The following is a 16000-nucleotide window of genomic DNA, read 5'->3' as shown; positions in this document are numbered from 1 at the left end:
CAGAAGTGGTATCTGCAATATTTGACAGTCAAAGAGAATCAGGCAGGGCCTCCAACCTCCACATTTCATACCAGCCCAGGCTGCCCAGGGCCCCATCCAACCTGGCCTTGAACATCCAGGGATGGACGGGGCATCACAGCCTCTCTGGGCAGCTGTTCCAGCACCTCACCACTCCCTCTGTACAGAATTTCCCCCTGACATCCGAATTAAATCTTCCCTCCCTCAACTTAAAACCGTTTTCCCTTTCCTGCTATAATCTACCTTGTCAAAGAGTTGAAACTGCCAAGAAACATTGTATCTGTACAGTTGCTGTGTAATTGAAGGATGAGATGGTGCAAGTTTTCTAATTAACTACAAGACTTGATAGAAAGTACAATGCAGAAAAAAATAAGCCCACAGGTGAAGCCCAGCATATAAATACTCTGATAAATGCATGTGAGGTCAACAATGACAAGAGAAAATACTTGCCTTTCTATATCGTAGAATCAGTGAGCTTGCCAGGACCCTGAAGGTCATCGAGTCCAACGATCAGCCCCTGCCCACCACCACATCCCTCAGTGCCACGTCCATGTGGTTCTTGAACACCTCCATTTTGAACCCCCAGAAGGGCAGAAATAGCTGTCTGGTACAACTCATCTGATAGATGGAAAAACAAACTAAAGAATTCTGAACGTTTTCTGTGTTTTCCACTGAGGAGTGGTAACATTACCTGGGCCATGAAACTTGGTGTAGAAAAGTGGTTTTATTCAGCCTGCTCTGCATCTCTTAATGTTGCCTTGTTGTTGAGGTGAGAGGTGTTTGCAAAGGTTGGCTTATAGTGCAATCAGCATCCTTCTGTTAATGATGAAGAAAACTGTCAGCCAACATCTAAGAAACTTAGCAGAACTGCCAGCAGACGGATATTTCTAGTAACTAAACAAAGTCCAGATTTAAAAACCATTTAAATTTGTTCTTGTTTTCCTGTAATGAACTTGCATTCAGCTTACTCTCTGACACTATGTACATAAACTTGTTACATTTGTGATGTGTGTAAAGGGGACTCTAAAACAAAACCAGAGGCTTCTCAGCTATTGAATATACACTTTTCTGGTCATGTCTTTCATCCTGATGTTTTTCCCTGCACTGAGAATACTACAATTCCATTTTAATATAACAGGGCTTATGAGCTTATTCTGAAAGTTAAATGCTGCCATGCTTAGAGAATTGATTTTTGTCTAGCAGAAATTTCTGCACACAGGTAAACCTCATGAACTGAGACCATGTTTGCAGTGACAGTTCAGTGTCTGAAGGGGAGAGTAAGAGGTTACTTGAGTGAGACTAATCCATCTCAGTAGCTGGTAAGGCTCTTATACCCCCCAAGACCTTACATGCATTGGTTGCCTGATGCCAACAGAATGAACCTCCCCACGTTTACTGAGTGCAGCCCCTCTGGCTGATGTCAGATGCCTGCTGTATGATGAGCTGACTCTCTAGGAGTGTCCTGTCCATGTGCTGTCTATGGGCTGACCAGAAGTAGCTCAGCACTCTGCAACACCTCCCAGCAGGATTCACACCCACTTCTTTCCTTTCTCAGTTGGTTTGAGGCCAGAACTGCTGCCCTTACATGACTGGCTCCTTGTGTTTCTTGTGCACAACATTCTTTTTCTTTTCACTTTCATCGTGGATTCTCTTTATTATAGAAGTATTGAGTGGTAAGGAAGGAAACGAAGAGATTTTTTTGCTCATGGTCTGAAAGCCTTGGATAGTTACTACTCTTACAATGGAGACCCAGGTGCCTCAGCAGGGAACATCCATCCTCCCAGAGAGGCCCTTACCTGCTGATTTTCACTGGCCAGAATGAAAGTTGCTTGTTTTGCCATGTCTTCACATTTACAGGCTGTGCTCCCAGCAGCTTCAGAGAGTCAAGTGCTTGCCTGTGCATGAATTAACGATCAGTTATTTCAAATCAAGACCACTTGACTTGCTCAAGTGCACCATGTGGTCATTGGAAGTGATTTCCCATTGAACAGCAGCAATTTGTTACGATTTCCATTTGCTTTCAGTACCTGTTTCCGTGTGGTCAGCTTGCATGCACACTGCTGCCACAGTCTCATTTTTCTTATCCTCTCTTCCCGTATGCAGAGTGTGGGCTTGGGCCCGTTTTGGATTCAGTACATTTTTTGAGACAGTAAGCAGGACTTTTATTTGCTGTCTTTCCTCTCCTGGGCAATTTCCAGTTTCTAAAATAAACGGTGTGCTATTTTCTCTTGTGTTGTTTTCAAAGTCATTTTCCTTTCTTCTTTTTCTATCTCCGTTTCATTTTCTCTGTGTAGTGCAGTGTGCTTTTCCTCCTTAATCCTGTGTTCTCTGATAGTTGCAGCTTGTGGCCGAGTCTACTTCTTCAGCTTCCAGAGTTATGTCTCTTCTGGTGCATGACTGATGGTGTTGTGGGCATTAGGGAGCAAGAGAGATTGATTTGCAGGCAGTTGGAGAGGGTAGGAAGAAAAACATGGGAGGGAAAGGTGCTTAGTAACACATTGGACAAATGGGTCATAAATTCTAAATATTTGAAAATAATCTCATCACTGAAAGTAGAGCTGAATTGTAAGGTCATAACCTGGTTGGCTGTGACAGCAAGGCCTTGTAGGCTGGTGACGCAGCTTAGTCAAAGATCTTGGGAGGGGGAAAGGCTTCTGTGTCTCTGTTCAGAGACCCTGTGGGCTGTGATGCAGCTGTGTGTGGTGGTGAAAGGGACGGTGTGTCCTGGGGTCTGTGGGATGGGTGGCAGTCAGCAGGCATCAGAATGGCACACAGTCTGCATAGCTTGGGGAAGCAGAGACTTCTCCAATAGGTGTTTGGACAGAATTGAGATAGAAAGGTACTTGCTGTGTCTGAAATGATCTAACTGCTGAGCATCCACATTTCAAAGGATAGCAGTGTCATTTAAATGTGAGCGTGGTTTGTTTGTTGCTCATTCCTGCCAAAATCTTTCTAGGAACAGGATATAAAAAAAACCTGCTTGGTGACTTGTTCTTTCTGTTTGGATTTTCTGTTTAATTACAGCTTGTTTGATTGCTCTTTTGCTCTCACTAGGAAGATGGAGTACATTTTCCCCCCTTTCCTGCATCTCTCTTTTTTTTTATGGGCGCACAGCTTGGAGGTAGGATAGGAATACTCATCAGGTGAATCAACTGGAGGATGAGATATTTAGGTTGTCCTTTGGAACAGAAACTACTGCTTTTTATCTTAGGAAATGACATAGGCATCAAATACATCAATTTCTTTTTTATGCCAGGCTTGAATGAGCACATGAGTGGAGCTCACAGTGTTCTCCATAAATCCCATTATCAATAGCCATTTTTTAGATGTTCACTGTAACTCCTTGCCTGGTTCACACTAGATGTTTTCTGTGCTTTCAGTTACTTAGCATAGCACATTCATGACAAGACCATCATTTTTCTGTCTCATCCATGAAGTTTTTAATAACACATCCCAACTGCAGGGATCTTTGTGTGCTTCTTCTAACAGTTGGGGTGAGAAACAATTGAGGTAGTTCCTAGGGGGGAATATTTATGTTGGCATAAACCAGTGCTGCTGCTGAAGATCCCAGCTTCTTTTTTCTCCTCAGTATTTCACTTCCCGTAGAATAATTGCATCCTTAAGGTTGGAAAAGACCACTGAGTCATCTAGTTCAACTGTTCAACCCATCTCCACCAAGCCCACTAGCCATAGGCCTCTGTCCATGTCCAGCATCAGTGACTGCCAGCTCCCTGGGCAGCCTTTGCAATGCATCACTACTCTTTCTGAGAACATTTTTTTCCTAAAATCCAACCATTCCAACCGATCCAATGGAGAACTTACCTTTGGTTGCAACTAACATGGATGTCGTGGTGTTTGCCACCCCAAACTGCTCATGGGCCTTCAGATTTGTGCACACAAAAATAGAAAATAGCGAAGTTGTTTGAACTGTGGTCCCTTGTCTGTTTGGGTGCTCTGGTCCTGATCCCTCCAGCTGGCAGTGGAGGAGATTGGAACATCACAGAATTGCTCAGCTTGGAAAGGACCTTCAGGATGGTAGAAGCTGACTGATATTTGCTTGCCATTAAATTGCTAACATAGGGTGCTACTACACACGTATCAGTTTTATATGATTGAATATGGTGAGCTAGTAGAAGAGGTGGGAGATACTCATGATCCCATTGATCTCAACTGCCCGCATGCTTAGCATGGTTTTATTTGACAGTGAAGTCCTACCATGCTGAGGTCACAGCAGTCCTGTCATCTGAAATCAGCCAAGGGAGAAAGACAGAAAGGTGCAAACTGTTCATGGAAATACTTGCCCAGTTTATCTTTGGATTCACTTTTTTTTTCTTTCACATACCACAGCAAGTTAGCATAGTAAAAGGGTTTACTGGTATGACTGGGAGGACCTGTTTGTATTTGCAAAGCATGCAAACTGCCAGCTGCTTTTGCATCCCAAAATGTTGCTTCTTGCTCCCTTCCCCCTGCTCCTCCAGGCCCAGGGCCTTGTGCTGCTTTTTCTGTTTTCCTCCATTATTTCTTCTGGTTTCATTCAGCTAGGAGTGGGTTAATTTTGGCAGGGAAGATGACAGGAGGTCAGGTGAGGTTGTGTGGGGAGGTGTTGATGGGCAGCCACAGCCAGCTGTATGCTGGTGCTGAAGCTGAGGCTTTTCTAAGCAGGTGACAGGTCTTCCCTGTGTTCCTATTTCTTCTTCTCCATTGAGATTTTTTCTGTCTTTTCCAAGTTTATTAGCAATAACTGATGGAGGGAACACTCCCTGAAATGCTGGGATGGATGATGTTCAGAAGATGTTTGCTGATGCCCAGACAGGGGCATGCCTTCCAGGAAAGTGCAGGACTTGACAGAATTGCCTGAACTGCACCAGAAGTCCAAAAATTCTGTACCCAATGACTCATTCTTTCTGACTCATTTCTTCTTCCCATGATAAATCTATATTTTTGAATATCTAGCAGATGGCCGTGGCTTAATTTTACAAGTTTTCCTAAAACAGGCATTTTTTCTTTTAAAATAGCACACTTTTTCGTTAGCCTTGCACTTGGAGTCCTAAGTCTTCTCTACCACTGAAGTGTACTCTGTCAAGTTGGGCCTCATGATTTTAGGGAGCTACTATATTGCTTTGCAGAGAAACCAATGCTTTTTGAACATCTGGGTATGTCATTCACATGTTGGTGTACACTGTCACACTATTTTGGCAATAGCTTTAGCAGAAATGACTGTTCTTCAAGGAAGATTGCATGAATTTTTCCTTCCTTATGTGAAACTTAAGAAAAGTGAATGAGTGATTACCCAGGAGTAATTGCATCTTACGTTCATTATTTTCAATCTATTCCAAGTAGGATCAGAGGAGTATTGTAAAAATGATCCTTATCAATGTCTCTCTTCCTGGAACTTCATCTTCTGAGCACAGGTAAGCAAGTTTGAAGCCATGCAGGTCCAGTGTGTTGCTGAGATGATCTGGTTTGCTGGTGCACTTCCCCTTGTTTCCAATTGGGTGCTCTGCCTACGGATGGATCTTCCATCACTCTTCAGCCTTCCTAACACCTCCTCTCTCCATGAAGACTGTTACAGTGCACTAAAAAAACAGAAGTGATGATAAATACATGTATAAAGGGTTCAAAATGCTGTGAAGTTTCTTTGTGAAAGTAACTGTGTGAGTACATCACCAAGATCCCAGAAGTGCAGGACCTGAAATGCTAAAACCTTGGGAAAGGAGTGAGGTGGCAGTAGGTGCTGCCCAAGGACGAATGTACCAAAGCACTTTCCAGGGTCTGAATTTCCCATTTCTTCTGAGGCAAAGACTTTCTGGTGACTGGGAATTTGATTATTCAGAACAAATCAGTCGTGCTTCCTTAAGCCAGGATTCCAATCAATACGTACCTATGAAGAGAGATTTGATTAAAAAGAAGAAAGAAAAAAAAAAGCAGAACAGAAGCTTTGATCCAGCAAGGTTTTGAATATTCTGGCTCAGTTCCACGTTACACAAACACAAGCTGAGGTTTAATTGTATGAGTTGCCTTTGATAGAATTGCTCATGTGTATAAAGTGCTTTGGGCTTAATTTTGTTGGTGCCAAGTGCTCAGCATCCATTGGGGTTAAGACCTTTTGATCTCATTCTTTTTAAGATATGTGGTGGTTTAAAGTTGTGAAATGCACCAATTTTGGGGAGAATCAAGGAGGAGATGTGTGAAGTTTCTTCAGTGTGCAGTGGTAATGGAAACAATAGTAACTGAGTGAAAGAGAAGAGGTCTGGACTGGCCTGGAGTTGTTGCCTGAGAATTGCTTAGGTTTACAGGAGGTCTCTTTATGGCTACCAGGCTGATTCTTTCTGTATTTTAATGGGAACTGTGGTTGTGTATTAACTTGCTGGCTGCAAACCAGCAGCGGTGATCTTCTGAAATTAAAGCAAGCATCTTCAACAAACTGATGCTTTACCAACTCACACTCACCTGAAAACAGAGGCATTTGAAAGACAGGCATCAGTGAGGTGAAATCAAGTCAAATAATGGAAGGATTCACAAAGAGACTCAAAGATTGAAAAGACCAGGAAAAGAAGTATCTCAGTAACGTCTGCTTTAGAATGAAGGTGTTTTATGTCCCAGCTCTTTATCATGTGTCAAAGAATACTGCTGAATGAGCAGAAAAACGTAAGTAAGATCATAAGAGTTCTTAATTCAGCTCTTCAGGTGTGTGTGCAGAGCTGAACAAAAACGCTTTCACAAAATGAAGGGGTATGCAAACAGCATCACAGCATCTAAGAAAGGAGTAAAAATTTCACTTCCTTAAGCTCTTCTCAACAGACTGTGAGACAGCTCTCTCCATTGGGCACGTGTAGTTGCATTCATAATTATCATTCACCTCTTTTTTTTCAAGTTAGAAAAGTTTCCCGCTGCTAAAATTGATGTTCTGCACATTTGCCACTTGGTGGTGCCAGATTGATTTACAAATCACGGATGTGAGGCGAGGTGTCGAAGCTGTGTTTGAGAAGTGTGTAGTAAGCTATAATTCAGATGGGAAGCATTGATTTTGTGCCTGCACTCGTGCAGCTGTGCTTAGCAGCGCTTCTGGCCTCCATCCCTCGCTCTTCAAATCTTGGGTTCCTCTCTCTGTCCGTCCAGCACAAAGGAGTTTAAATAGATAGCAAGGTTGTATCCGTGAGGATAAAATTTCTAGAACATTTCTCCCATAGCTTGCATCCAGCCAAAAATAGTTGGGATTCAGCGATATTCCAGGCATGGCACAGATACCTTCTGCATTTCTGGAGGCAGCTGCAGGTGTGCTGCTGGCAGTCAGGAGGTGTTGTGTCTGTAGATGTTTGACTGACATTGGTCCCGTGCAGTTTTTAGTTTAACACTGCCAACAGTTTGGCGTATTTGTCATTGAGGTAGAATTCCTGGTTCAACGAAGGACGAATGATGGTTGGTTGGAGCCTTCCTGGCTCAACACAGGAAGGGCAATGATCATCGTAGATGTAAATCTAAACAAAAAGAGCTATGCAACTACTTTCATCCTGCTGTTGTTATTTTATCACAGAATCACCAAGTTTGGAAAGGACCTACAAGATCATCCAGTCCAACCATTCACCCATCACCAACAGTTCTCACTAAACCATATCTCAAAACACAACGTCCAAACGTTCCTTGAACACCTCCAGGATTGGTGACTCCACCACCTCCCTGGGCAGCCCATTCCAGTGCCTGAGAGTTACAGAGCTGCTCCTAGCAGACTTGAAGTTACTATGTTTTATTACAATTTCTGTTTTTCACTGTGTTATCAGTGTTTAGCATTGAAGTGTATTTGCACCAGGCTTCATAACTTCTTTTTTTTTTTCTCTCTCTCAATGCTGCAGTTCCAAAAGAATTGGTGGAGCTTCACTTGAAACTGATGAGAAAGATTGGGAAGTCTGTCACAGCAGACAGATGGGAAAAATATTTGATCAAGGTACAATATGCATGTTGTATTATTCTGCACTGCTGGAATATGCTTATGATGAGCTGTTGTGTCAGCAATCCCTGGTATGAATTATAGTGAGCCTTGGGCTCTGCTGTGGCCAACACCGATGTGCATGCCCAGACTTCAGTTGCATAAGATCCCAGCTTAACTTTCAGGCTGCCTAGACTTGTACAAAAATCTCTAAAAATAAACGTTATCTCCTGCATGTATACGAGTGTGCACCTTCATGCTTGCTAGAAACAAACTTTCTGAGCATTAAGGCTTTCAGTGTAGAAGCAGATTTAATAGCCTGCAAACAGACTACATTGAGCAGGGAAATTAACATGGTAACTATTCATTTTAAAATAAGTTGGTTGAGAGTAACCATACAGAGCTCTTGTACCATGTGCTAATATTAAATGAGAACATTGCAGTGATTTAGATCAGCATGCTCACAACGGTACAGCTAAGATAAAATCAGTATAACATCAGTAAAGATAGAACATCCCATTTTTTTTACCTAATTCTATCTATGGCTGTGCCTTTGTTGCTACCTTACGTGTGAATAGTTTTTATTTCAAACAATTTACACTGCTTCAGAAAATAAAAACAGACAATGCTCAAAATTTGGAGTTTGGCACTCTGGATACCTTATTCCTCATGCCAAAATGTAGTCTTAGAGTCATCACAGAATCACTGAATGGTTTGGGATGGAAGAGACCTCTGAGATCATCTGGTTCCAACCCTGCTGCCATGGGCAGTGTTACCAGCATTAGGTCAGGTTCCCCAGGACCCCATCCAACCTGTGCTCAGTATTGTCTGCACAACCACAATTGCATCTGTCTTAGAAATGCAGCATTGTGGTGATGGCAGCAAAGCAAATAATGATGTTAGCAGATCCAGTCCCAGTTTGCCCCCCTTAGTGCTATCTATCAAATTTACTGGGGTAGGAGATTGCCTTGAGGTTTGTGTAAAATAGACTTAAAATAATGATGTATGTGAGACCACCAGGGCTGTGTCAAGAAATAGCCTGCTGAAGGGCCTAAGGTGAGATCTGACCTCTTCACCAGCTGTAAAGCATTTATGATGCTGTTTTGAGCTAACAGTGTGATGTGTGCACCTTCTGTGTGTTCACGTATCGCCAAGTACTGTGAATACTGCATTGTATTCAATCCATTAACATACCCAAAAGCCATTCCAGCAAGCTGTGGAAACCTAACCCTGAGCAGGGGGCATATAAATCCCACTGAAGCAGTTGTATGGTAAGCAGAAAACGGGGAGAAAGCAAGTTTATGAGGGAATAGTCTGGAAAATCCTCCTTCAGCATGGAGGGAGAGTGCTGAGGAAACCTTTCCACCTGCCCCTGTTGAGACCAAGCAAGCAGTAATAACTTCTTCTTCATTTAACTTGATACTTATTCTAGCCAGTGGTTCAAAGGAATCTCGAGAACAAAGGAATTTGAATATAACTAATGAGAGAGGTATGCTAATATGGCCCCCATTTCAAAAGGGTGTAATTAGTTTAGAAAAACAAGGAAGAGCTCTGGGAAATGTCCCAAAAGCCAGGAAAAATGGAAAGCATGTGGAACTATTGAGAGTGTTCTTGGGAGATACCTGCAGTGTTCTTAACTAGGAATTGAACACTGCAGTTGAAAGCTCTTTCCCTTGTATGTCCTGGTGGGGAACCACCCAGTTTTGCCTCACCAGCCTACATACTGCTCTTTTTGGAAGCAAATGGCTGTAGGGTTTCAGGGTCTGAATTTCTCCAGTAGGAAGCATGGTTGTGTATGAGTGAAGGGAAGAAAGGGTTTGTCCTGCATGTTTTAACAGCTGAGAGGAACTGGCCAGCTTAGCTGCTTTGGGAAGCGTGTAACTGAATTCATTCAGACTGCTCTGTCTCCCAGCAGAATGCTTTCACTGGCTCTTGTCAAACATATTTTGTGTTTTTGTACAGATACAATTTCTCTGGGCTGGAGAATTCAAAGCCTTCAGCACTGACCACACCGTTCTGCCCCAGTTGTTCAGAGTTGAGGGCTTGATAGTCCCACGTAGGCAGACTCCTCTGCTATGTTTGTCACCTTCCTCTTTTCATTGATTGCAGTGAAAGTGTGGAGTGAGCTTATAGGAAGTGTTGGATGCTGCTGTAGCTGCTTTGAAAATGTCTGAGAGACGTCCTGACATCTTTTTGGCAGGGTAGGGAGCTACTGACTGCTCTTCAGTGTGGAGAAAGCAGCTGTTCCCATGAGCAGCAGGCTTTTGTTTGGTGTGAAATGTCCTTTCTGTGAAGTCAGAGACTGATATTGAGACAGTGTCCATGTCAGTGGGATCTGTAGTTCAGGGCTGTGACAGTGCTTGTCAGTAGAAAGCGTGATCATCTGGTTTTTGATTGTCAAAATGTAGTCATTTCAGTCTGAACAGATGCTTTATCAACTCGTATGTCTCTTGAGTTGTTGCTTTGACAGTCAGTCATACGCTTCTGAAGCACATGAAACTTCTCATTATTGCTTTCATACTTAATGAGCAAGCAATGAGCAGTGAGTGGCTCTTGCCCTGAGCAGGGGTTTGATGTACATTTGCCCAGAGTTCTTTGTGTTCCAGTATTGAAAATGAAGGAGAAAGCAGAATAAGCTTGTTTAGTGCTTGAGGAACAATTGCTTCTCTTGCTGTGAGCTTTGTGCCAGAGGAGGACCTGTGTTAATGCCTTAGCCTCAGATTAGGAAAAACTGCTCCTTAGCACAATTCCTTGTTATCAGAGCACATCTTCACCATTCCCATAGGTCACAGAGTCAGAGTGTGATTTATGGTGTGGCTGAGCCAACCCAATTGCAAGCTGATGCCAACAAGCATGGTCCCACGTTTCCCCTTCTTGGTGCTCTTGAAGCTTACCCCAGAGCGAGCCAGTTTAGGCAACAGAGCCAGCAGAAAAGCAGCTCTCCATAACAAAAAGAAGTAGCTTTCTGCTATTTTACCTGCTTTAACTAACTTACACTTAGGCCAGTGAAGAACTCGTGTCAGTACTGTGAGTAGTGTGGCCGTGGGGACAGAGGAGGGAGAACACCTCTTTGGTTGTAGCCCACGCTGAGTTGTACAGTACATCTAGTGAGGAAATTTAGTGTCATTTTTCCTTCTGTTTCCAGAGAAAGCTGCTTTCATATGTGGTTTCCAAGTTGTTCAGTAGCTTAGTGATAACATCATTTGTTTGAGAATTTGGTGAGTGGCAGACTATTGAGTTCTGATTGAGTTTGCTCAGCAGAGCTTTGGCTCCTTGTGGACTGGAGTGCACAGGATGTGCTGATTTGGATGGCTGTGATTCAGGGGTGGCACTTCAAAGTATTCTCAACTGGAGATGTGGCTGTGCTAAACTCCTGCCTCCTTCTGATGGTATTCCCACCTGAACAGGTTGGAGTTCTCACTGCTGCAGCTTTGATTGAGAGCTCCTGCTGTGTTTTTCCTTTCCATGAGTTCTTTTAAGCACATTTGACTCCTTCAGGGAGGAGAGGGAATTCCTTCTGTGCTGCTGTTATTGGAGGTTCCTGTGATTCAGTCTCCATCCTTTCTTGCTGCTTTTTTCATGTTCTGTGCTTTTTTCCTCTTGAATGCATGGAACTTACTTGCTTTTAGTAAATTGAGGCTGGCTGCACTTAAAATATTTTAAAATATCTTAAAATATTTATCAAATGACTCAAGGGCCAAGCTATTATGCCCGATAATTCCACAACAAAGAGTGTAAGTCTCATTTATCTGCAGTTGTAGGACAGCAGGATCCCAAGGGGTCTCAGCAACTGATGTGCTAAGTGCTGTAAAGATATGCTAAGAAATCACATCTTCTCAACAGAATTTATTTTCTAAATATACAGAAAAATGGAAGCTTTTGCATAGCAAAGATGAGAATAACTTCACAGATCAGAGTTGTGCTGCCAAACGTAAGAGTTTTAAAGTAGCTGGTGTCAGGGTCTCAGTGATATATTCTTCCATGGAGTTTTGCCAGTGCTTTCTGGCCTATCCTAGTTTTCATTTTTGTTCAAGACTTTTTGACTTACAATCCTGACAACATCACGTATAATTTTAGTGCAGTAAGGTACTACTAATATAAAAGTTGAAAGTTACTTTTATTCACTAAGCCTACTCATCTCAGTATTTTCTTTGTGACAGATCTGCCAAGAATTCAACAGCACTTGGGCTTGGGAGATGGAAAAAAAAGGATACCTAGAAATGAGCGTCGAATGCAAACTGGGGATTCTGAAGGTATGCATTCAACTAAGTTTCTGATTGTCTTTTTCCTTACTCACTTGGATATCTTAGAGATTTGACTTTCTCACTCACTGAAGCATCTTGCAGATTTCCCTTGGCTGACCCATACCTGGACGTATTCAATCTGGAGCTGATCTTGGAACAGGACTGTTGTTCTTTGTAGTGGGACAGGCCCAAACAACATCATGCTTACTGTTCTTATTTATACTTCCACATATTATTTTTCTTTATGTTTTATGTGGAAAGAATGTTCTAACATTCTTTCCACTTTCTCATTTTTTTCAGTATCTCTGTGAATGTCAATTTGATGACAATCTGAAGTTTAAAAATATAATTAATGAGGAGGATGCTGATGCCATGCGCCTTCAGCCTATTGGTCGAGACAAGGATGGACTGATGTATTGGTATCAGCTGGACCAGGAGCATAATGTCAGGATGTACATAGAAGAACAGGATGACCAGGATGGATCCACATGGAAGTGCATTGTTAGGTATTCCTTTTTTTTTTTCCTCCCTTTTTTTCCCAGTGTTTTGTAGGGTGAGATTCTTGTGGTTATGTGTGACTGGAGTTCGGAAATTCATTTCACTCAGTCTCCATTTCTCACTTACAGTGGGATTTTCTGCCTGCAAATATGTGATTTAATGAAAAAATAGTCCAGAAATATCTCACAGAATTGTACATGGTAGCTAATGACTTCTGTGCTCAATTAAGCTACAAAGGATATATGGAAAGGGTGCCGAGAGAAAATTGTTTTGAGGACAGTGCCTCCATGCTGCCTCCTGTCACACTTCTTCCCTTTGGAGATGGAGGGAAACTGTTCCATCTGTAACTTCTGTCCTAAGAAGACAATTATAAGTGGACAGTTCTGTTCTTATGAGGATTACGTTGCGATTTGAACTTCATGGAAGTAAAAGCATTGCTGACCATCCCAATGGGTACTGAGCCCTTCCTGGAGCAGAATTCAGCTCATAGATAACTCAAGTTGAGGTACATGATGGTGATGCAGAGTGACATGTGCATGACTCAGTGCCCCTGGGTCTCTGTTGCTTCATGTTTGGTCTGATAATATTTTAGTGATAGTTTAGCCTCAGACTTATGGATTTTTGTGATTTAGGTTAAATACTTTGTCGTATCCCTCTTTATGCACAGGATGCATGGACGTTAATAGAAAAATGATTAGTTCTACATATATACCTATATTTCGTATCTAAAACAGTTATCTGTTTTTAGTTCATCTCAATGTAAACCTATTTTTCTTTTGACTAATTAATTGCAAGAGGATTTTAAACTGGGCCCAGCAGCATCAACTCTGACTAAATTAATACATCGAGGTGTAAGAATAGATCTAAAGAAGTTACATAATGTATATTATTTTTATTCTTCTGTTTGTATATTTTAATTTCCATAATTTTAATCTACATTTTTAATTTTCATGTTTATAAATAAATATAAATTTAATTTGTATAGCTTACTTAAATATCCAAAGCTCAGTGTCCAGGTTAGTCATACGGAATGTTTTAAACCACTGTCAAAGGGCCATAAAGTGATAAGCCTTACCACCACTGAAATTGAGACAGCTGTTGTGGGTGAATAAAGGAAATGCATCTAAACAAGTCAACCAGTTGCTGAACAGCATTTATCATTTTCCTACATTCTGGACTCCAGGGATCAATGCCAAAAGCAGAGGAAATGGGACTTCCTCTGGGCAAGTTCTGACACTCATACTTACTGCAGAAAAACACAGTAATGCATGATGACATCTGAGATCCTTTTAAACCTGTGTAATTCTGTGTGTCAGGCTTGATGCACTTCCAGCTTTTTTTTTTCTTTCTTTTTTTTCATTGAATCTAGTGGTTGAATGTTGACTTTGGAAAAGGAAATGTGAGAGTCTTGTGATTCTTGTCTGTTTTGAAAATAAAGAACCTGTTTAATCAACACTCAAACTCATTATCTGTTAAGGTTTTGGTTTTTCTAGTTAGATATCCAGTGCAAGGAGTTAAAGTGCACTGATGTTCAAGCACATAGAGATACACAAATAGCCAGAGCCCTCTGGACATCTCTATATTGTTTTCTAAGCACGTTAAGAAGAAATTGCAAAGAGATTCAGTGAGAACTGGTAAAAGAAGGATAAATAGATAAAAAATAATGAATGGTAGCAGCTTGGATCCAGAATAACGGGACTTGAGTCTGGATAGATAACGCCCTGCAAAACGAAGTGATTTGGTTGTGATGTGGAGAAGTTGGAAGATTTCTGAATGCAAAATTGCAGCTGCTCTGGTAGGACAGGCATTTCACTGGGCTCGTGTGTAAGGTTTTCAGGGCAGTGTTCATTTAAACAGATGGTGTTTGTTTATTTTTAATGAATCCCTCTGGGGTGAGTGAGTAAGTGGCTTATCAGACAATATGTTTTTTCTTCCATCATCCAGAAACAGAAATGAGCTTGCCGAGACCCTTGAGCTCCTGAAAGCACAAATTGATCCTGCCCTGCTGAAAAACAATTCTCAGCAGGAGAATTCATCACGTGAAAGCCCAAGTATAGAAGATGAAGACACCAAAAAGGGTGAAGAAGCATCTACACAAGGTTTTCTGCCTTTTCTCACATTTTAAATGTTGTGCTGTGGCAGTGTCAGAATTTTCAACTTGATTAAAAGTTACTGTTTTAGATTAGGACTCTTTGAAACAATCAAAGACCATTTCTGTTCATAGTAAATCAAGTGAGCACTGATAAATATTACTTTTTTTTTTATAGTGCATCTTTAGGTGCAAGTTATTTATGAAAAGAGAGATATGTATAAATTGTTCTCCAATTAATTTTATTCATGCTGTACATTTTGTATAGTATTGTAAATATGCCATTGTATGTTTTTGTGGAGTACCCAACTGTTGCCCAACTTTTCCTGTTCTATTAACATTAAAATTTCAAAAAGAAAAAAAACCACAACTTTGTGCAATGCCATGATTGAAGTCAATACAATCTGTGTATGTTATTTATTTTTACTTTTAAGTTTGAATCAGAAATACAGGCTTTTTCCTCACAATCTTGAAGAAGGCATGAGCTTATGTTGAAACAATTTGAAATCCAAAAATATTTATACATTAAGTGGTCGTGAGCTGCCTCCACCATGTTATTTTTGCTAGTAAAGAATCCATTTTCCTTCCTTATTATCATGTCATTGCACATATTAAATATCTTGCCTGACTTGGTGGTTTGTGCATTGGTTTTACTTAGTATCAACCTGAAATATTTTGTTACAAGATTTTTCTTAGGTTATGAGAAGCTAAAAGCTTGTTATCCCAAGTAATTTTACCCTGGTTACTACCCTAATGTTAGCATTTGGTTAAGCTACAGGAAAGCAGTTGCTCAATCAGAAACAAGAGTTAAGATTCCAGTGTTAATGTGTGTTTCTTCAAATCTGTGTAATTAATCTGTTAGCTGGAGAGGAGCTCTGCACAGAAGGAGCTGGGGGTCCTGGTGGACAGCAGGTTGGCCATGAGCCGGCAGTGTAACCTTTGTGGCCAAGAAGGTCAATGGGATCCAGGGGTGCATTAAAAAGAGTGTGGCCAGCAGGTCAAGGGAGGTGATCCTCCTCCTCTACTCTGCCCTGCTGAGGCCACATTTAGACTGCTGTATCCAGTTCTGGGCTCCCCAGTTCAAAAGTCAGGGATCTCCTGGAAGGAGTCCAGAGGAGGGCCACAAAAATGAGAGAGGGCCTGGAGCACCGCCCGTATGAGGAAAGGCTGAGTAACCTGGGTATGTGCAGAAGACGACCGAGAGGAGATCTGATAAATGTTTATAAG

General features: G+C 41.6%; 1 protein-coding gene across 1 annotated transcript in view; it reads left to right on the top strand.

Annotated features, from left to right (window-relative positions):
• RSF1 (remodeling and spacing factor 1) overlaps window positions 1-16000 on the top strand; it is a 54690-nt gene that overhangs the window by 12615 nt on the left and 26075 nt on the right. Inside the window, exons 2-5 of the mRNA XM_052669467.1 lie at window positions 7869-7960; window positions 12103-12195; window positions 12487-12692; window positions 14629-14783. Of these exons, the coding sequence (XP_052525427.1) occupies window positions 7869-7960; window positions 12103-12195; window positions 12487-12692; window positions 14629-14783 (546 nt within the window). The remainder of the gene's footprint in view (window positions 1-7868; window positions 7961-12102; window positions 12196-12486; window positions 12693-14628; window positions 14784-16000) is intronic.

The sequence above is a fragment of the Tympanuchus pallidicinctus genome, unplaced genomic scaffold, assembly GCF_026119805.1.
Source record: "Tympanuchus pallidicinctus isolate F22 unplaced genomic scaffold, pur_lepc_1.0 scaffold11, whole genome shotgun sequence".
NCBI classification, from domain to species: domain Eukaryota; kingdom Metazoa; phylum Chordata; class Aves; order Galliformes; family Phasianidae; genus Tympanuchus; species Tympanuchus pallidicinctus.
The sequence above is the reverse complement of the archived record's forward strand: the minus strand, read 5'-3'. Positions and strand labels throughout refer to the sequence as shown.